This window comes from Corylus avellana, chromosome 2, assembly GCF_965113065.1.
Source record: "Corylus avellana chromosome 2, dhCorAvel1.hap1.2, whole genome shotgun sequence".
Classification (NCBI taxonomy): Eukaryota; Viridiplantae; Streptophyta; class Magnoliopsida; order Fagales; family Betulaceae; genus Corylus; species Corylus avellana.
Window position 1 is genome coordinate 14618709 of NC_142491.1, and position 21826 is coordinate 14640534.

The following is a 21826-nucleotide window of genomic DNA, read 5'->3' on the forward strand; positions in this document are numbered from 1 at the left end:
AACCAATGGGTGCAATTGTGGTCTATTCCACATCCAGACTAGAGCTTGTTTGTTTGTCAAGGCTTTTTTTTTTTTTTTTTTTTTTTTCAAAAAGAAATTAAAATTAAATATTAACAAATAATTCAAAATTACTCTCATCTTAATATGTGAATTAGAATATTTTTTTCAAAATAATAAAAAAAAAAAAAGCAAAAAAAAAAAAAAAAATTCTCTTAAAGATATTAACAAACGAAATCGTGTTTTCTTTATTAACTAAGGGTCTATTTGGAATTACAAGTTTAATAAGTATGATTTTAAAAGTTGCGTTTTAAAATCATTACTTTTAAAGTGGCAAAGGTGTTTATTAAAACATATTAAAAAATATATTTTTTATCAAATATTTGTTATGCGAAATCGTGATTTTGGTTTGAATTTGCCATTTTCAAATAAGACTATAAATGTTAATCCAAATCGACCATTTAATTAAACAGCTCAAACCCCTCAACTGTAACCCTTTAATTTTATATTGAATTTGTATCAAGTTCACAAGTCATATAAAAAATTATCATCCATTATATCACATGATTAAATGAGAAATACAAATAAGTCTTAAAATATATATAAAAAAAAATTTCTACTTTGAAAATTGACATTTATATACAATGACAACAAAAATTGCAATTCAAACTAAAGTTGTAGAAAGAATCGTGGCCGTTGATCACTTGATTGTCATCTAGCGTACGGTTTCATAATTCCTAATATAGTAATTGTTCATTGGTTGTCTAATGGTGATAACTTGAAAAATCATTAAAAACAGAACAATTGTTTATCTTAAACACTGCCGGCTAGGATGAAGAAGATGGAGTTTCTTTAGTATTATTATTATTATTACTATTATTATTTTTTTTTTTTTCTGTTTCTGTTTCTTTATTAAAATTTCTCAAGATGTTTCCTCGAAAAATTCTTTGACTTTAAATTATAAATAAAAAAAAAAAAAAAAAAAAAAAAAAAAAAAAACCCGCACAATGATGCGGATTATATGCTAGTAATTATAATATAAAATACCATAGACAGTCCACAGATAGAAGTAAATAACAAGTGTGTCAGTTTTATCAAAAATTTGTACTACTTTAGTAGTAGTTTGGATGTCCATATATTTTTCATATCAATAATGTGCGCAATTTCTTTTCAATATATTTTGTGGTCAAAATTCAAATAAGGGGAAAGTCCACTTAACCCCCTCAAACTACCACTCAATTGACAATGTCCCCCCCAAACTTTCAATTGTGACAATGTCCCCCCCCCAAACTACCAAAAATTGTCAATGTTCCCCCCAATGACAAAATTACCCTTAGTAAAATTTAAAAAAAAAAAAAAAAAAAAAAAAAAAAAAAAAAACTAAAACTTCTAGAAAAAACCTAAAACTAACAAAAAAGAAAAGAAAAAAAAAATCCAAACGATGGCCAATTTTTTTTTTTTTTTTTTTTTTAAATCAATTTTATAAGAAAAAAATTTCGATTTTTTTTTATTTATAAAAATTGAAAATTTTCGTTTTTTTTTTTTTTTTTTTTAATTTTTATTTTATAATTTTATTTAAATAGAAATTTACGTTTAATAAAATGAAATTTTTTGTTTTTTAAAACTAAATAAAAAAATTAGTTTTTTTTTTAAGAATAAAAATTTCCGTTTAAAAAAAAAATAAAAAATTTTGTTTAAAATTTTTTTTTTTTTTTAAATATTATCTTTCAATTAAAATTTTTTGTTTTTTAAAAAATCAATTTTTTTTTTGACTTTATAGGAGTATTTTTGTATTATTGAGAAATCTATAGGGGCATTTTTGTCCTATAGCTAGTCTTGGGGGGGACATTGACAATGTTTTGGTACTTTGGGAGGGACATTGTCACAATTGAAAGTTTAGGGGGGACATTGTCAATTGAGTGGTAGTTTAAGGGGGGTATGTGGACTTTACCCTTCAAATAATTTTTTTTGTATAATTGTGCCGCAAGAGAAGTAATTAGGAAGAGGTTGAAGGAATATAATCTAATATCCTAGTCTCTGACATCCCTATCCTATACTAGATAATGCTTGCTTTTAAATCTGTATCATTCATACAGATGTACTGTAATTTGGCTTTATTCTTGTTCTGTGTATTAATTATTTGTTTTCAATATGAGTCTAACTTGTGTTTTGGATTGGTTTATAGCTAATTAAAATACGTAATGGAAGCAGCAGAAGCAAACACACAACCTAAACATACACATTCTCTTTTTAGTCTTACCCCTGATCAGCTTGTAATTTATAGAATTGATAACATTGGAACCACTTTGGCCATAAAGAATTTCTTGTTGATAGTTGTGGCGAACAATTTATGGTTCGCAAGATGTGTTTTGGAATGAATTATGAGAAGGTCTATGAATTTCTTGTTTCCCAAATGGATTTTTCTGAAAAGAGGTGGATGAATGATAGTAGCTCAACATTGCCACGTCGAACCAAGAGGGCTCATCAGCCCAACCCAAAATACTTGGCTCTTGAGAATGATACAGCTAAGCAAGGAGCAAGGGGTTACGTGGATAAGCAAGAGAATGATACAGCTAAGCAAGGAGCAAGGGGTTACGTGGATAAGCAAGAGGAGATAGCAGCCCAAGGTGTCAACATACAGGAAGTCGGTGTGCAGTAGCTAGAGTCCTAATTCTACTTTACTTTGTAGTAGTAATCCTAAGTCTAGACGTAATAGTTTTACTTCTACAATTAGGACTAGTTTTACAAGTAAGTCTTACAGTAGTCGGTTATTAAGTAGTATAAATAAGAGGTCTTTGTAAAGAACAAGGCATTGAGAATTATTAAGCTAAAGCTTATTTGTGGTTTATCTCCAGCCCCAATTGGAGTATTTGTGGTCTCTCCTACCCGAAAGGAGCTATTATATCTAGCATATTTTTGTTCTCTGTTGTTGGGTTCCATCAACTTGGTATCAGAGCTATGTCGACCAATAAGGAGCGTATTGAGAAACTAGAAGCTGATATTCTTGAGCTGAAGGAAGGAATGCAAAAGATGGCTACGGAGTCGCAAATCCAGGCATCTTTCCGTGAGATTAAGGAATTAATCTCCCAATCGGCATTGAAGGACAATAATGAGAAGGGTTCAACGTCTCACTCACCAGAAGGGAATGTTGGCCATTCTAGTGGGCCCAAGGTGACGAGTGGGGATAACCATTCATACATGCCGCGCCCAACCAAGTTGGATTTTCCTCGATATTCAGGAGATGATCCTACGGTTTGGTTGGATCGGGTGACGCAGTATTTTGACTATCAACGGACACCTGATGATCAAAGAGTAAGATTGGCGGCCTTTCACTTAGAAGGGGAAGCCAACCAATGGTGGCAATGGATGAAGAATGTGTATAGGGATGAACAACTTGCTATTACATGGGAAGGGTTCGAAAAGGAGATAATGATTCGTTTCGGTCCCACCGAAATAGAGGATTATGACGAGGCGTTATCAAGAATTCAACAACATGGGACGTTGAGAGAATATCAACGTGACTTTGAAAGATTAGCCAACAGAGTGGTTGGATGGCCTCAGAAGGCTCTTGTGGGAACCTTTCTTGGAGGGTTGAAGGACGAGATTGTGGATGTAGTTCGAATGTTTAAACCGCGAACTCTTCGTGATGCATTTGAGCTTGCCCGTATGAAGGATGACACAATTAATAAACACAGAAAGCATCAAAAAGGTGAGACACGACCTGCTCCTTTTACCAAACCTTCACATGTACCAAAGGCAACAAATCCAAGTTCTATGGCAAACACCAATTCACGATTCAACTCAACATCCAAGAAACTCTCTTGGGAAGAGATGCAAAAAAGAAGGGAGAAAGGACTTTGCTTTAGTTGTAATGAAAAATTTACTCCGGGCCATAGATGTCAAGTTCCACAGTCGTTTTTTATTGAAGCATATATACCAAATTCAGCTTTGGAAAACCATGATGCCGATGAGGAAGAGCTAGGCGATGAGTTGCTCAAAATTGACGAGGGACCATTAATCTCTCTCCATGCAATTTCAGGATGTACTGGGCCAAAGACCATGCGAGTGAAAGCCATGGTGGGTCAACGTGAGTTGATTATTTTGATTGATAGTGGGTCAACCCACAACTTTGTGGATCAAAAGCTTGCTCAAGCCCTCCATCTAGCTGTTACACCCATTGAAGAATTCATGGTCAAGGTGGCAAATGGGGAACGACTAGCCTGCAAGGAAAGGTATGATAATGTGTCAATCAAAATACAAGATTTTAAATTCTCTACCACATTATTTTCCTTACCATTACATGGACTAGATATAGTATTGGGCATCCAATGGCTTGAAAAGCTTGGGCCCGTGGTATGCAACTGGAAGGATATGACCATGGAATTCAAAATAAATAATCGTTCACTTACTCTGGCTGCCTATTCAACGGTCCCTACTCGAGAGGTTAACATGCAAGTCCTAGAACGTGAAATACAAGCTGGGGCAACATTGTTTGCTATTTGTCCTAAGGAGGGTCAAACTGCCACCAGAATCGTGGGACCTCCAGACTTGACAATCATGCTTAAGGAGTTTGGTCATTTAATGGAGGAATCAAAGGAGTTGCCGCCACCAAGAGAATTTGACCATCGAATTCCCATGAAGGAGGGAGCAATGCCGGTCAACGTGAGGCCTTACCGCTATGCCCACTTTCAAAAAAATGAAATTGAGCGGCAGGTAGCAGAGATGCTAAACACAGGCCTTATTCGTCCAAGCACAAGTCCGTTTTCTTCGCCAATCTTGCTAGTAAAAAAGAAAGATGGATCGTGGCGTTTTTGTACGGACTATCGGGCGTTGAATGCAGTAACCATTAAGGATCGGTTCCCAATTCCCACGGTCGATGACATGCTAGATGAGTTGCACGGGGCTATGTATTTTACTAAATTGGATCTGCGTGCGGGCTATCACCAAGTTCGAGTGCATCCCGACGACATCCATAAAACAGCATTCCGAACCCATAGCGGTCATTATGAATACTTAGTGATGCCATTTGGGTTATGTAATGCCCCATCCACATTTCAAGCTGCCATGAATGAGGTATTTAGACCTTACTTGAGAAAATTCTTGTTGGTATTCTTTGACGATATATTGGTCTATAGCAGAAAGTGGGAGGAACATCTGTTTCACCTGAGAATAGTCTTTCAAATTCTAAGTGAAAGGAAGTTCTTTGTGAAGCCTTCTAAATGTGTTTTTGGAGCACGAGAAGTGGATTATTTGGGTCACATTATTTCTCACGAAGGAGTGCGGGTGGATAATCGGAAGATAGAAGCAATGCAGTCATGGCCCAAGCCAAAAACCATCACAGAGCTTCGAGGGTTTTTGGGTCTTACTGGATATTACCGCAAATTTGTGCAAAATTATGGGCTCATAGCCGAACCCTTAACTAACCTTCTTAAAAAGGGGAATTTTCTGTGGAACCCAAAGGCAGAACAGGCTTTTGAAGAACTGAAACGAGCCATGATCACAACACCAGTTCTAGCTCTACCTAATTTTTCTGAGATTTTTGTTATAGAAACGGATGCATCAGATTATGGAATTGGAGCAGTTTTGGGTCAAAAGGGACGTCCTATTGCGTTCCTAAGTAAAGCCCTTGGCCCATCCAAAAAGAATTGGTCTGTATACTCTAAAGAAATGTTAGCTATTACAGAGGCAATCAAGTTGTGGCGATCATATTTATTGGGCCAACGATTTCAGATTCTAACGGATCAAAAAAGCTTGAAGTTTCTATTAGAACAACGTGTTGTTACCCCGGAACAGCAAAAGTGGGTCTCGAAACTAGTGGGCTTTGAATATGAGATTATTTATCGGCCAGGGAAGACCAATGCGGTAGCAGATGCATTATCGCGAAGGGTTGACAGCCCTATGTTACATACCTTACACGATGCTATGTGTGAAGGTATTTCAGCACCTCAATTTAGCATATGGGATGACTTAAAAGAGGCAAATACACGTGACTCATACCTGGTAGCATTGCACCAGAAACTCGCAAGTCAACCTGAGAGCATGGCTAATTACATGGCAAAAGAAGGTTTGATGTATTTTAAAGGGCGACTTGTCATTTCCCCAACATCAATTCTCAGACAACATCTACTTCGAGAGTTTCACGACTCAAAAATGGCCGGACATTCGGGAGTGTTACGAACATTAAAGAGGTTAACCCAGAATTTTTACTGGGAGTCCATGAAGAAAGATGTACAAAACTATGTCGCTGCTTGTGATATCTGTCAGCGGAATAAATATGAAGCAAAATCACCCTCGGGCCTTCTCCAGCCATTACCAATTCCTAATCAGATATGGGAGGATATCAGTCTTGATTTTATTGATGGCTTGCCCATGTCTGCTGGAAAAAATTCAATCTTAGTGGTTGTCGATCGTTTGACAAAGTATGCTCATTTTTTTGCATTAGCCCACCCATATTCTGCCAAAACGGTTGCAGAAGTGTTTGTAACTGGGGTTATGAAGCTACATGGGATACCGAGATCCATTGTAAGTGATCGTGATCCCATATTTATCAGTTCTTTTTGGAGGGAATTTTTTAAGTTGCAGGGGACGGAATTAAAAACTAGTTCCGCATATCATCCGCAAACTGACGGCCAAACGGAAGTCATTAATCGTTGTCTTGAACAATACTTGCGGTGTTTCACCAATCAACATCCCAAACAATGGAAGTCATTCTTAGCCTGGGCAGAATATTGGTACAATACCACATACCACCAATCAACCGGGACTACACCATTTCAGGCTCTCTACGGACGGCCACCGCCACGATTGATTAATTATGTGGGAGAATCTTCGTTAGTAAGTGAAGTTGATCAGAATTTACAAACTAGAGATGCAGTGTTACGGAATCTCAAACAACACCTATATCATGCCAATAATAGAATGAAACAGTATGCAGATGCCCACCGCAGAGAGGTCAAGTTGCAGGTTGGTGAATGGGTGTATTTGAAGTTGCAACCCTATCGCCAAAGCAGCCTATTCAGACGTGCTTATCAAAAGTTGGCTAGTAAGTACTTTGGGCCATTTCAGGTGTTAGAAGAAGTGGGTGCCGTGGCCTATAGACTTGCCCTACCAGATGATTCTAAAGTGCATCCAGTCTTTCATGTCTCACTCCTAAAGAGGAAGATTGGGGATTCTCACATAGCTTCATCTATTTTGCCTCCATTTTCAGAAGACAACAACCCAATCATCGAACCGCTACACTTCTTGGATTTTAGGTGGGTTAAACGAGGAGCTAAATTTGTTACGGAAGCACTAGTTCAATGGAAGTATTTGGCACCTGAAGACGCAACATGGGAGGAGGTTGAGCAGCTGCAGCAACAATTTCCTTTGGTTAACCTTGCGGACAAGGTTCCACTTCAAGGGGGGGCGAATGATAGTAGCTCAACATTGCCACGTCGAACCAAGAGGGCTCATCAGCCCAACCCAAAATACTTGGCTCTTGAGAATGATACAGCTAAGCAAGGAGCAAGGGGTTACGTGGATAAGCAAGAGAATGATACAGCTAAGCAAGGAGCAAGGGGTTACGTGGATAAGCAAGAGGAGATAGCAGCCCAAGGTGTCAACATACAGGAAGTCGGTGTGCAGTAGCTAGAGTCCTAATTCTACTTTACTTTGTAGTAGTAATCCTAAGTCTAGACGTAATAGTTTTACTTCTACAATTAGGACTAGTTTTACAAGTAAGTCTTACAGTAGTCGGTTATTAAGTAGTATAAATAAGAGGTCTTTGTAAAGAACAAGGCATTGAGAATTATTAAGCTAAAGCTTATTTGTGGTTTATCTCCAGCCCCAATTGGAGTATTTGTGGTCTCTCCTACCCGAAAGGAGCTATTATATCTAGCATATTTTTGTTCTCTGTTGTTGGGTTCCATCAATGAACTTGAAGAGTATTGGAGAACGAACTATTTTTCTATCTCGGCATCATGGCATTTCTTGTTTGGCAGCAGAATTGGGAATTAAACCAAATTCAATCTACTATACGAGGTGGGATGATAGACTTCTTTATGTGTTTGACTTGGAAAATCAAAGCATTTCAAGGTCTTTACCTTGTCCTATTGTAAGTTGTGATTCAATACTAAATTGGATAATGTTGTAGTCCTGTTATGATTTAATTAAAATCCATTTACATGGTGTTACTAAACTCTTAACTATTTTTCAAGTGCTTTTGTTTTTTATTATTATTATTATTGGTTGGGTATAAACTTCCTACATATTCATATACAAATATACAATTGAATATGGCTGAAATAATTGTTAGATTTATGTATTTAATTTATCGTTCAAAGAATGGCAAAATATATTATATATATATATATATATATATATATATATATATATATATTGTTCAATTCATTGCTCTTTCTACTTGCTAATGCTCTTGAACTGTTCTCCTGTTGTGACTTGTCTTGTCTTCAATCATCTGCAAGTCAGAGATTTGTTGCCAAACTTGTCGCCCACTTGGCAGAGATGGGTTTGGAATTATGAACAATGTGATTTTCTTCAATCCTTTTACAAAGGATTATTGTATTTTGTTCTAATTCTAATTTATTTTAAATTAATCCTTTCATGAAAGATCAACCATTAACCCAAAAAAAAAAAAAAAACAAAAAACAAAAAACAAAAAACTAAATGAGTTTAATTGTAAAGGTAGCCTTTTTAAAAGTGAATACGAATTCAAATAGTAGAAAACTTGTATTAGGGGTTGTTTGGGATTCATTGCATCGATATTAAATGACATTGATGCTGATTGTGGGTTTACATCAGTTTAGGTGGTTTTAGGTTGTGATACATAAAGAAAGTTAAATTAGGATTGAGGCTAATTATTGTTCAAATTGATAGTAATTTAGGCCGGTAATATAAGAGATTCTATATAAAATTCATTTGCTCAAATAAATTTTTGATTATCTGATTACTTATTCAGATATGCGAGTTCCATCTAAAATCTTTCACATTACATATTCGGTATCTGATACCCTATAATTTAATTTCCTATATTTTTATGGTAATTCAATGTAAGAACCATTTTTAACCTTAGGCATCTAAGAATCTCTAGAATGGTCTAATTTTCTATTTTATGTGATTTTAAGGAGCTTTCATAAAGAAAGATGATTTCAAAATAAACTATAAGAATTTGTTAGGTGTATTCAAAACTTTAGTTTTTAGTTTCATTAGAAAGGAAAGGTTATTGGCAAAGATTTTTGGTTATTTCCATAGTCTTTGATGCGTAGTTGATATTAGCTCCTCAAATGGCTGTGGAGAAACGATCAAATTATCTTCCATAATATGATTGTCGAACTACAAATTATGCAAATTTTATTTATTTATTTTTATTTTTATGTATTTATATATTTAATATATTTATTTATTTATTTTTATTAAGAGTGACATGTGTCATTATTTTGTTGGAATGACGTGATACACTAACAGAATCTATTAAGTGTTTCTATAGAATTTGACTGCATAGACTAAATTATTATTTTAGACCTCTAAATTATTTTTTATAACACAGAGTAATTTGTAATTTAGGAACTAATTTTTTGCATTTTAATTTTAAGAACACATTAATCCTTAGCTTTTTTATTTTATTTTCAATAATTTGATTCTTAGGTTTTTTAAAAATTAGGACTAATTTTTCTTTTTTTAAAAAAAAATTAGGACTATATATAACCCCTTTTTCTTTTCCCCCAATTTATTTCAGCCCTTCACTTTCACGAAAACCAAAACCCTTGACTTCCATAGTGCAACCATGGAAGCCGAAGCCCAACTCCAACTTGCGAGCAAAGAAGGCAAAAAGGTTTATCTCTTGATTTTATAATATAATATTTCCTGGATCTAAATCTTCATTAAGAAATCGACGTAATATATCCAAACAGTAGACACTCCATCATATGTTTTTTTATTCTGCAGCATTTCAGCAAACATTCATATATCCAAACAGTAGACATGTCTAAATATGCGTATCATATTTTTTTAATTTACGAATATGAATTAATAATAAACTACTAAACAGAGATTCTTGCGGCTATGTTCTGCAGCATTTCAGCAAACATTTCTGATAGGAAATTCTTTTTTGCAAATCCATGTATGAGCTCAAAATAAGTAAATTCAATTTTTGGTCGGTATTCAGGATACTCCTCCTCCATCTTGCTCCCCACATTTCTTTTGGCCCAATCTCTTGATTATTGGCTGTGGACAATGGGTGCTGTTTCTTGTTCCTGTTCCGTATTTCCTTCCTCTTGAAACTGAATAGGAGAACACTTTACCCTAGTTAAAACTGAACTTGATGCTTCACTATTCTCCAGAGTTGAAACTCCAGTTGGTGAGGATTTAGAAACTGAAGTAGAAGTCCATTGACCACAGGGTTGACAACCATTTGTCTAAGCTGGTCTTCTAATCACTTGGAAATTCTGTAACAATGCAGACTTTGGTGCATAAGTTCTTGTTGTGATTGTGGATGTGGGCAAATTTGTATTTTTCTGCACTTTTATGTCTGGGTGCATCGATTGATTTTTTTTTTTTTAAAAAAAAAAATGTTAATTGATTCTAAAAACCTTAATCTAATACTAACTTTTTTCTAACATGTTATGATTTATCCTTATCAGCTTTAGTGAATGACAAGGAAAACGGAAAACCCTTGGAAATGCAGCCTCTGTGGCGCAAAGTTGCACGCACTGACGATGGAGAAAATAAATGAACATCGCATGAAGTGCGTGAGGAGATACAAATAAGGGACATTGTGTTATGTTTCTTTGGGTGATTTTTAGTTTATGATATTTTAGTAAAGACATTGTGTTATGTTTCTTCTTCGAATACTGTAAAGACAGACCTATGTTATTGCTCTGCTCTAAAACTATAAAGACAGATCTATGATGTTTCTTCTATGTTCCTTCCTTCTTCTTTTGTTTTTTTTTTTTTTTTTGGATGAATGAATTATTTCATAAGAATACTAGTCGATCCTAAAGGTAAGAGTAGGTTGCTCCTCTGTTCCCTACTAATTGCGTAAGAGTCTAGTTTTCTCTTCCCTACAAATTTCTCTTTTTGGTATAAAAAAATAATTCAAACGTCCTCGGGTTAAGCCAAAATAATAATTTAGTCCATGCACTCAACATGATCCTATAAACTAAAGATTTTCTTGTTGAGATCTTATTGGTGATAAGCTCTTAAAGGAGATAAGTTTTTGTTAAAAATGATTACTAATTAATTTCATTGAGGATATATATATATATATATATATATATATATATAGAGAGAGAGAGAGAGAGATGAATGGCAAGGTCGATCGGTCTACACGCTCACATGAGAGACAAAGAGAGCTTGAGAGAGAGAGAGAGAGAGAGCGCCTGAGAGAGAGGGAGAGAGTTACTGGGCAGAGGGCGGCAACAAAGTCTGGCGTGGCGGGCAATAGGCTGAGATGGTGTTAGGAAGGTTTTGTTTTTAAAAATAAAAGAGGGTGAATCCTGTTTTGTTAACATGTAATTTTTTGTTCCAAGCTGATGCGTCAGCTTCTGCATGGTGAGCACAAAACCCTTGGTTTGTGCCAAGATCCCATTGAAATTGAGGATAACTTCTATAAAGAGGTAGTGTAAACCACCTCTTTTGTGCCCACCAATGAGCATTTGACAACTATGATTATTACACCAACTAAAATAAGATGCACAACACCTGATTAAAAACTATTTCTCTCAAAATCACAAAAACCTTCATTTTTCCCTCTCCCTCCCTCTCTTTCTTTCTCTCTCTCTTTCCAGCGGTGAGCTCTCTCACTCCCTTTCTCTCTCTGATCTCTCCCTCTCATCCATCTCTCTCTTTCTCCGACAGTAGCAGAGGTCTTGCCGTTGAAGACGCCGGCGTCCAGCCTAGATTTTGCCGGAGAATACGTCGGAGCCCAGCCCGACGCCGGAAACTAGACGCTAGAGCCCAGATTATTTGACACTAAAACCAGATCCAAAAGAACGAATTTATGAACTGAAACTTATAATTTCTTGCATGATCTTAATACTGATTGTTGTGGTGCTTTTTTTTTTTTTTTTTTTTCTTTTACAAAAACAAAAATTTTGCCTCAACCAAACCAGATTTTTTTTTCTTTGCTGGTGAGAAGGAGAGAGAGAGGGGCTCCGGCATCTTCTCCAGCAACTCTGGGCTGGGCTCCGGCGTCTTCTCCGGCAGCTTTAGGCTGCACTCCGGCATCTTCAACGGCAGCTGTGGGCTGGGCTTGGCGGTGGTCACTGCTGCCACCAGAGAGAGAGAGGGGGAGAGAAAGAGAGAGTACGGAGAAGTGAGGAGAGAGAGAGAAAAAGAGAGAAAACGATGGGTTTGAGGTTTTTTTTTTTTTTTTTTTTTTTTTTTTTTTTTAATGATGGGAGAATGGATTTTAATCTAGTGCTTCTCATCTCATTTGAAAATGTGTGATTTTCCTAGTTGTCAAATGCTCATTGGTTGGCACAAAGGAGGTGGTGTAACCACCTCCTTATAAAAGTTATTCTCATTGAAATTATAGTCGGACTCCAATTCCATTCGCTAGCCCTTATAACAACACTAGACAAGAATTAGTGGGTTGGTCTGGATTAGTGGGCTGGACAGGTTTGGTTCTAATAGTTAGTAGTGAAGCCCATTCTAATATTAGTTAGTTGAATTGTTAGGCCCATTCCAATTGTAAGAATTGTTACTTTGTTTGTTAGCCTAGGGGCTATGTGTATATAAGGCCCAATATATATATATATATATATATAAACAAAAACTATGTTGTTTCATGTATTTTTATATATAAATATAATATACATAAAGACAGTTAACAGTTTTTTCAAAACTTAAAACTGCTAACCGCCTAGGCGGTTAGCGGTTTTTCCTAACCACCTTTAAAAGTGGTTAGCAGTTAGGGGGCGGTTAATAACCTCCCGCCTTTTCACCTCTAATTTTCCATTCATCATCTCTAGAATTTACAGTATTTAACCTCAAACCACCCTCATCTTTCAGCATACTAATGAAATCCCAAGCAAGCTTTGCCTTGGTTGAACCAAACTCACTCCTACTCCACAAAAACCTATTTAATTTCCTTTCAATATCCTTTATCACCTCTTTTGATAATATAAAAATGGTGAACTAATAAACTTGAATGCTGTAAAGAACTGATTTCTCTGTGGTTTGTAGCTACAAAGATTATTTGCCTACAGAGAATTTAGAGTGATAGCATATATAGAAACCATAGAGGAGGAAACTTGCATTGACATTCACTTGGGGGCATGCCATATTTATAAAAGTATACAATACGTGTGAGAGGAGATTACATATATTTTAGAACTATTCAAAATGAAACTAACTTAGATATCTTGCCAATAAAAAAAAAAACATTATAGTAATCAGATACCGCTGTAATAATCTTTTTGGGCCTAATTAGTGAATCATTAATTTTATTTGGAGATCCCCTTTTTCTCTTAGAGGAGCGTACGTTCTCTTTATTTTTATTGGCATCCTCATCATCTATAACAACAGTGGCATCCTCGTGACATATGACCCCCATCTTCTTAACAATAATGTCTGGTCCCCAATCTATAACAACCTCTGCTTCGTCACCGTCTGTAAAATCGTTGGTTATTACATTACATATCCATAGGTGATCTCCACGAGGGATTGTCTCAACAATTTTTGGTGCCACAAAGGTCTTAATAGTATTTTTGGTATGGTTGATAACTAAAGTCTTAGTACCATAAAAGGATAACACCTGAACACGTGTTGAATAGACAATGCATAGAGCAAACCCTTTCAATGTTTCATCAATAGTACATACTTCAAAACGTAGTGAGGCTCCTTCACCTTTATATGTGAACCAATCAGGAATTTGATTGCTAGGGAGGAAAATGTTGAGCACACAACCAATTCAATGCATAACCCATCCCTGTTACAAAAGAAAAGAGATTACGTGTGTTGAAGTTTTAATTAAAGAAGGTCAAATAAGTGTTGACTTAACATAATATCATATGAGAGAATATTAGTTCGAGCCCGACTTCCATTTTAATTAAATTAAGAGAAAAGAAACATGTACCTGTAGCAAGCTTTTCTTAAAAGTATATGTCAGATTTCTGCACCCTCCCGCGTCAAAATATATAATAGGATTCGACCTCTTATCTAGACCTGGAATTTCAACTAATTTGCGACAGTTACCAAGGAGCAAACCGAGCATATTTGAGAGCTTTGATAGATTTGGCATTCTATCCAGCGCTGTGCAGTTCCTTGCATCTAGAAAAATCAAACTTGATGGTAAATCTAGAATCGATTTAAGCTTTTTGCAATGGTTCAATCTAAGATCTTGAAGGTTTGAAAGACCACCTAGCCTTGATGGTAGGCTTTCAAAACTATTGCATCTTAAATCTAAAATTTGGAGAGAACATAAACTCCAAAGATCTGTAGGAATTACGTCATCTGATAAATTACACTCCCTGAGACATAAGTGTGTTAGTGAGTTCAAGCCTTGTAGTGTGATAGGCAATAGATTGACTGGATTGGGACTTTTCCTTAATGATATCCAAGACCAAAAAAGTGAAGGCAATGACTTGGACGGTGATCCTTTACACCCACATAGAGATAAATACTTGAGGTTCTTCAATTGCACTATGCTAAAAGGCACACGTCTTATTGCAGTTCTGTCTGCATGAAGAGTTTTCAATGATTCCATTTCCCCCAAGTTGTCAGCCAAATTGTCAAATTTAGAACACCCAGAAAGAATGAGAGTTTCTAAAGACTTCAACTTATAAAAATTCCTCGGTAGACTTTTAAGGCATTTGCAATCTTTCAAATTCACCAAAACAAGATTACTAAGATCTCCAATAGAGTGGTGAACCTCAAACAAACTCGTACAATCTTCAAGAATTAATTGCTCAAGATTGGGGAGTCTTGAAAAGTCAGGGGTCTGACTTAGATGATGCGAGTGACTAAGATTTAGAATTTTCATCTTTTCAAGTAACTGCTAAACAAATGAGAAAATAAACAATAAAAAATGAAGGAAATCACAATATTGGAGCCTAAAACATAAAACAAAAGAAAAAAGAAAAAAAGATCGTTGATTATTGTACCTTGGGAACTTTCCAAACTCTTTTAAGATTGCTATATTGCAAGTCAATCGCAACTAGATTTCTCGGATAAAAGTTGTTTGGCATAAACTTTAGAGGGAATCCACGCCAACAAAGCCACCTTAATTCTTTTGAAAGATATTTGTGGTCTCCGGTGAGTCGTACATTATCAACTTTGAGTAATCTCAATCTTTGCATCTTTATAAATGCTCTTGAATTGAAAGACACCTTATTTAAACTTGGCAATTCTAATGTAAGCCCTTCAATTGATTTCGTTCCCTATAAAAATACAAAATTTGCACGAGACAAGTGATTGAAACCTCATACAATAAACTTTCCAATATTTCTCATATGTTTGATCCTTACCAATATTTGTGTTAAATCATCACTTATTCAAAAACTTAGGACAATTGATAATTTAACATGCTATCAAGCTTTTAGGAGTAATTAATGATTTATCATGATATCAAAGCAAAAGTCATGAGTTTGAATCTTGTCTTCATAATTCCACATATTGGGCTTCACTTATTGAAATGTTAGAATAGTAATTAAATAATTACTATTCTAACATTTCAATAAGTGAAGCCCAATATGTGGAATTATGAAAATAATTAAATTCTATGTTTCTTATAAACTTAGGCTTTTTGGATAAGGAGTAGTTTTAACAATTTCAGCCAACCAAGATGCTTTCTTGTTAACTACTTCATTTATATTGCCCATCTTCATATAATGTAATCATGTTTGCAAATGCAATAATTGTAGAATGATGTTAGCAAAGAAAACAAGTGTTCCTATTTTCATATAAGAAACATAGGGATTACAAGTGATCAAAGTGAATTAGTATGAATTTGCTTCCCAAATATTTAGCACATGTATTAGAAAACAAAATGTATTTTTATCTTTAATTTTTTTTTTTTAATTAAAAAAGTTCTTAATAATTACCTCGTTCTTTGTCAATATATCAAATGCATCCTCATGCCTCCATAATCTACTCCATTTTCCAGGTTCATTAGGGTGTTTTTCACGAACAATTTCTCTTCCCATGTCTCGAAGCAAATCATGCATCGCAAACTCGTTTGTCCCACTAACTTTAAGAAGACACCGTTGAATGAGGACATTAATTCCAATCTTTGCAAAAAACCCACAGCCATCCAATATTTTTACAACATAGTCTTTGTCCATTCCGATGAAGAAACAAGATATATCAAGGAATATATCCTTTTCGGTATTGTCACTTAGTCTATCGAAGCTTATTCTAAGTTTTTTTTGAATTTGCTCATGAGAAATCCTTTTCAATTTATCTAATGCACTTTTCCATTCTAGCATGCTCCTAGAGAAAAGAAATGAGCCCAAAACTTCAAGAGCTAGTGGCAATCCTCCACAATAAGCGACAACACTTCTTGACAAGTCAATGTAATCTTCCGTAGGAAAAGAATTCCGAAAGGCATGCCAACTAAAGAGCTCAAGAGATTCATTATCATTCATTAGTGTAACCATATATACGCTATCCACTTCTAGCTCCTTTAACAAATGCTCATCTCTGGTTGTTATAATAATTCTACTTCCCGAACCAAACCAGTCACGCCTTCTAACTAAGGCATTCAATTGCTCCATCTGATCTACATCATCAAGTATCACAAGCACTGCTTTATTACAAAGTCTTTCTTTTATTATACTTATTCCTCTATCAACACTATTTATCTTTATCTCACTTGTCTTCAAGATATCAGAAAGAAGTTGTTCTTGAAGAAGAACCTGACCCTTAGGTTCCTTGGAAGTTTCCCTAACATTTGCAAGAAAACTTTTACCTTCAAAACCTTGAAAAAATTGGTTATAAATGGCTATAGCAATTGTTGTTTTTCCAATTCCGCCCATTCCCAAAATTCCTACCATGCGAATATTGCCGGCTCCAACATTTAACCAAAAAGCCATGTCTTGCACACAAGAATCTACTCCAACTGGGTAGAGTGCTATAAACAAGTGTGTGCTATTCAGTTTTCTTAAAATCTCTTCAACAATTTTCCTGATAAATTTGGCTTCATGCCTATAAATTATTTTAAGAAGTTAGGTACGATCAAATTATACAAGGGAAAATTGAAATAAAAGTTTCATATACACAAATGTATAAAAAATTAGAACACATTAGTTTTGGCCGTTATCCTTAACTCATTAACATTTATGATACTACTAGGGAACAATTTGAAGAAACTAAACTTTTATACCATATAATTATGTTATAAGTACATGAATTTATAACAAATAGGTGAGTACCACATGGTTAATTAGTTGGTAAACTTTCTATTGTGGGATAGATCATAATCACAATAAATAACACAAAATAATTATACAATAGTACAAGAATTTGTGATTCCCTCGATGTAAGGTATGTCTATGAGTGGAGACTAGAAAGAAGAAATCCATTCACAAATTGGAGTACAAAAGCATGGTAAGGAAATATCATTCAAACCCAAAATTCAATTACTCAAAAGCTCATTATCTCACACAAGACATGGAAGGAGTTATTCTTTCTTTTAATTCTTTGATAAAATAATTTTTCTCCTACACAACAATCTTTTCAAACCTATAGTGCAGCTGCCAAAGTAAGATTTTCTATATCGCAGTTCCATTGGGGTTTCTTCATTTTCTTTTTCTCAAAAAATGATGGAAGTATGTTATTTGTTATTGTTTGTTCCTTCTATTTTATTGGATTTTTTTTTTTTTTGGTGATTTACTCGAATTTTCTAGCATTTTTTGAAAGTGTTGAAAGAGATTTATTTGATTGCATAGTAAAATATTTGTTTTATTTTGTATTAAAAAGAAAAGAGAAAGAACAATAGTCGTGTTTGGGGTGAGTTCACCCCCCGTCTGTTTTGCTACGTCTTGCGCAAGAGCAAGTTGCAGCATTTGATCAAACAGAACAGAGGACGCATGGCAGACGCCCAACACCTAGCATTCCCAATGTAGAGGTAGCATTAAACCTAACTAGCATGCAGCAGTGAATCCACACAACAAAAAGGTAGGGTTGGGGATTATCGCGAGAGACTCCACGGGACAGGTACTAGCCATGCAGTGTACGACATGACCATATATCAGTGATCCAGCTACGGGCGAGGCATTAGCAGTTTGGACAACAGTAGAACTAAGTATAAACTTGGAGCTACGCAACATTATTCTTGAGGGTGATGCCCTAGAGGTGGTCCAAGCACTATGCAAAGAGGGTAGATGTTTGGGAACGTACGGGCAAATTCTTAACGATGCCAAATATCTTCTCACTCATGTCCTGATTGGCGGATAAACCACGTTCGACGTACGGCCAATATGGCTGCACACAAGCTAGCGAAACTGGCTTTGTCCCAAAATGAGAACAAGGTTTGGAGAGATGAGTATCCTTCATGTATGTGTGACACTGTACTTGCTGAGCAAGACTTTTGATTAAGCAATGAAATATGATAACCAATTTTTTTTTTTTTTTTAAAAAGAAGATTTTGTTTATTTTGCTCTATATTTTTCTGAAATGATTAGGACACACACACACACATATATATATATGAGTTTTATTTGTAATGAAATATAATAGTTATGACACCAACAATATTAGAGATTGTTACTAATTTTCTATTAATGCTTAAATAATTAGAATCTAAGTTTTATTTTTGCTATTTTTGACTATTTATACTTCTTTTCATTTTAAACTTCTCTAACATGAACAAAGATTTTACCATGTTTTAGTCTATACGAATTAAACCAAACCCAGTGGTTTTTTTTTTTTTTTTTTATATTAATTCATCTATATGTGATTGTGTCATTAAGTACACTTCAAAAAAAGAAAAAAAAAAAAGAAGAAAGTACATGTTCAATAATATGCTGATGTATAATCTTTAGTATGTCATTTCATTGAAATTTTGAAAGAGGCTTAATAAATTTTTGCTTTACAGTTTTAACCCTTTATAATTGTTTTAATTAAGTCCCCAAAAGTTTAAGATATTTATACAAATTTAGCATAGAAATAACTCACATATGGACAAAACAGTCCCCTTGCAGGATTGATCATTTGAAAAGATTAGTATAGAAATGATTATTAATGATCAATATGCCTTATTTTTCCTGTGGATCGGAACTCATTACACCTTCTGGAGACCATATTTCCTATACGTTTTGCCCATATCTACTGTCAAAATCTTAAATATCTGGGCCGCCCAGACTGGGCGAATATTATGTGGGACATGCATGAATTGTCCTATCTATGTCGATAAGATAGATTTGTTCAAATTCAAGATCAAAATACAAGGAATTAGAAAGAAAAAAAAAAAAAAAAAAAAAGTAAAAAAAGATCAAAGTACAAGCAATATGGTTAATTCCTCATATATATTATTAATATTATTTTTTTAACAATACAAAATTTATAAAATATTGATTGAAATAAAACAAAAACAAGAAAATATGTGAAAAATGAGAAAGGGATAGGCAAATAGTTTTGAGGTGGTTCAATTAGGAGTGGCAATTTGTGTTCGTATATTAGGTTCGAATCGTGTCAATATACGAGTATAATACTATATATGTTAATCTTAACTTGACCCATCTAATGAAAGGGTGAAACTCCTAAACTCTAATCCTTTAATTTTATATTGGGTTCGCGAAATATGTTAAAAAAATGCTAGTTATTACGTTACATGTTGGGTTAGGGTTGTGTCGAGGTGTGGGTATATATAAGATTATATAAGTCAATTATAACTCGACCCATTTAATTAAACGGATCAAACTCTTCAACCCTAACTCTTTAATTTTGTGTCAAGCTCGTAGATCATGTAAAAAATTGCGAGTCCTAAGTTCAGCCCCCAAAACTTACTTCCATTGCTTATAACGTTGAATATATATGACTGTACTTTGATCATGGTCATTTTTATTTTTAAAAAAATATTTATATTATAATATATGTATTTATAGAAAATATATTTTAATTTGATGCTAGTAATAAATGTACTAAAATATTGTAGTTGTAAGATAAAACTATTGCTATACGAACTTACCCGTCTGTAGTTTTTCTTAGATTCCACCCTGACAAATTAGCAGCTTCACGCAGAGCTCTTCTCCACTTGAGAACTTTGTCCATGTCCAACATGTAATGCTCTTCATATTTTGTGAATGCTTTTGCAAAACTACCTGTTTGGTTTCTTACATCCGAGGGGTCTACATCATAGAATATAGGCAGAACCAATTGTGTCACAATTCGTCGGCACTCTATGATCGCTACAAGCTCCTCTAGACACCACCTCGAAGCTGCATAATTCCTTGAGAAAACGATGACAGAGATTCTGGACCTTTGGATTGTCAGTAACAACTCGGATGCAAGATCTTCTCCTTTCCGGAGCTCCTTGTCATCTTTGAAGATTTTGATTCCAGCATCTCTCAAAGCGAAGTAGAGGTGGTCGGTGAAGTTTGTGCGTGTGTCCTCGCCTCTGAAGCACAAGAAGACATCGTAGATCCAGTTTGAATGGGGAGAAGAAGATGAAGAGAAAATGGCTTCGGGAGATCTTGATGTTCCGGCAGCCATGGCCCAAGGGATAGTTGGTGAGAAGTGAGAAATAGGAAAGGAGGAGTTCACAAGGCAGGCTCAACTCCCAAATACTTGATGTATGCCTATCATTTATTGATCCAATAGTTTAGGATTCCGACTGTAATAGTTGAAAGTTTGTAAAGATAATTTATGAAAGTAAAATATCATTTCAACAAAAAAAAAAAAAAAAAAAAAAAAAAGCTCTAAATGAGACAAAAAAACACTTTTTACCCTATGGAAGTCATAGTCACCGTTTGTTATACGCATTCCCCTTCCTTCAATACTATTCACTTTTTTTCTTCAAAAAAAATTAACATCAAAATATTTATATTTTTTATATCACATCATTTACTTTATATTGCTATTTAAATTAAAAAAAAAAAAATCACTAAAAAACAAAAGTTTGTCACTTTTCCATACCACTTTTTTACTTTTTTATACCAATCTCTCTCTTTTTTTTTTTTTTTTTTTTTCACATCAATCCATGTCAAGTATAACGTATAAGAAAAAAGGGTTTAAGAAACACAACCATAAAGTTGTTCCCCTCTTACACGGGAGAAAGAAAAACCTCTATGATGGCATGCAAAAGAGTCAAAGTTGCCGTGTTGAAATTGGATGAATAATTTGCACTCATAGTGACCGGCGTTAACCTTGTGGATTACATTGTTTGCCATTTTGCAAGTCCATCAATTCGTTTTTCTTAGCACTTCATTACCCTATAAAAGTCATAAAGTTGTTCCCCTCTTATACGGGAGAAAGAAAAACCTCTATGATGGCAAAAGAGTCAAAGTTGCCATGTTGAAATTGGATGAATAATTTGCACTCATAGTGACCGGCGTTAACCTTGTGGATTACGTTGTTTGCCATTTTGCAAGTCCATCAATTCGTTTTTCTTAGCACTTCATTACCCTATAAAAGTCATAAAGTTGTTCCCCTCTTATACGGGAGAAAGAAAAACCTCTTTGATGGTAAAAGAGTCAAAGTTCATGTGTTGAAATTGGATGAATAACTCGCACTCATAAAGCCTTGAGAGCTACCATTTTCACTTCCATCAATTCTTCTTCCGCCATCATCGTTGCTAAGCGTAGAAAATTGTAATGAAATATCAATTGAGAGAAAAACAAGACAAGAAAATTTGGAATGATTCGGTCTTAGATGCGTACTTTCACCATTAGAA

The 21826-nt window shown here is 34.8% G+C and overlaps 1 protein-coding gene across 1 annotated transcript; it reads right to left on the reverse strand.

The window, feature by feature from the left end:
* Positions 1–11823: 11823 nt before the first annotated feature.
* On the reverse strand, positions 11824–20646 carry LOC132171317 (disease resistance protein RUN1). Its single transcript, XM_088512583.1, is given in 6 exon segments — positions 11824–11964; positions 13478–13924; positions 14072–14992; positions 15099–15374; positions 16038–17139; positions 20123–20646. Coding segments are annotated over 6 exon segments (3411 nt in total).
* Positions 20647–21826: the final 1180 nt, after the last annotated feature.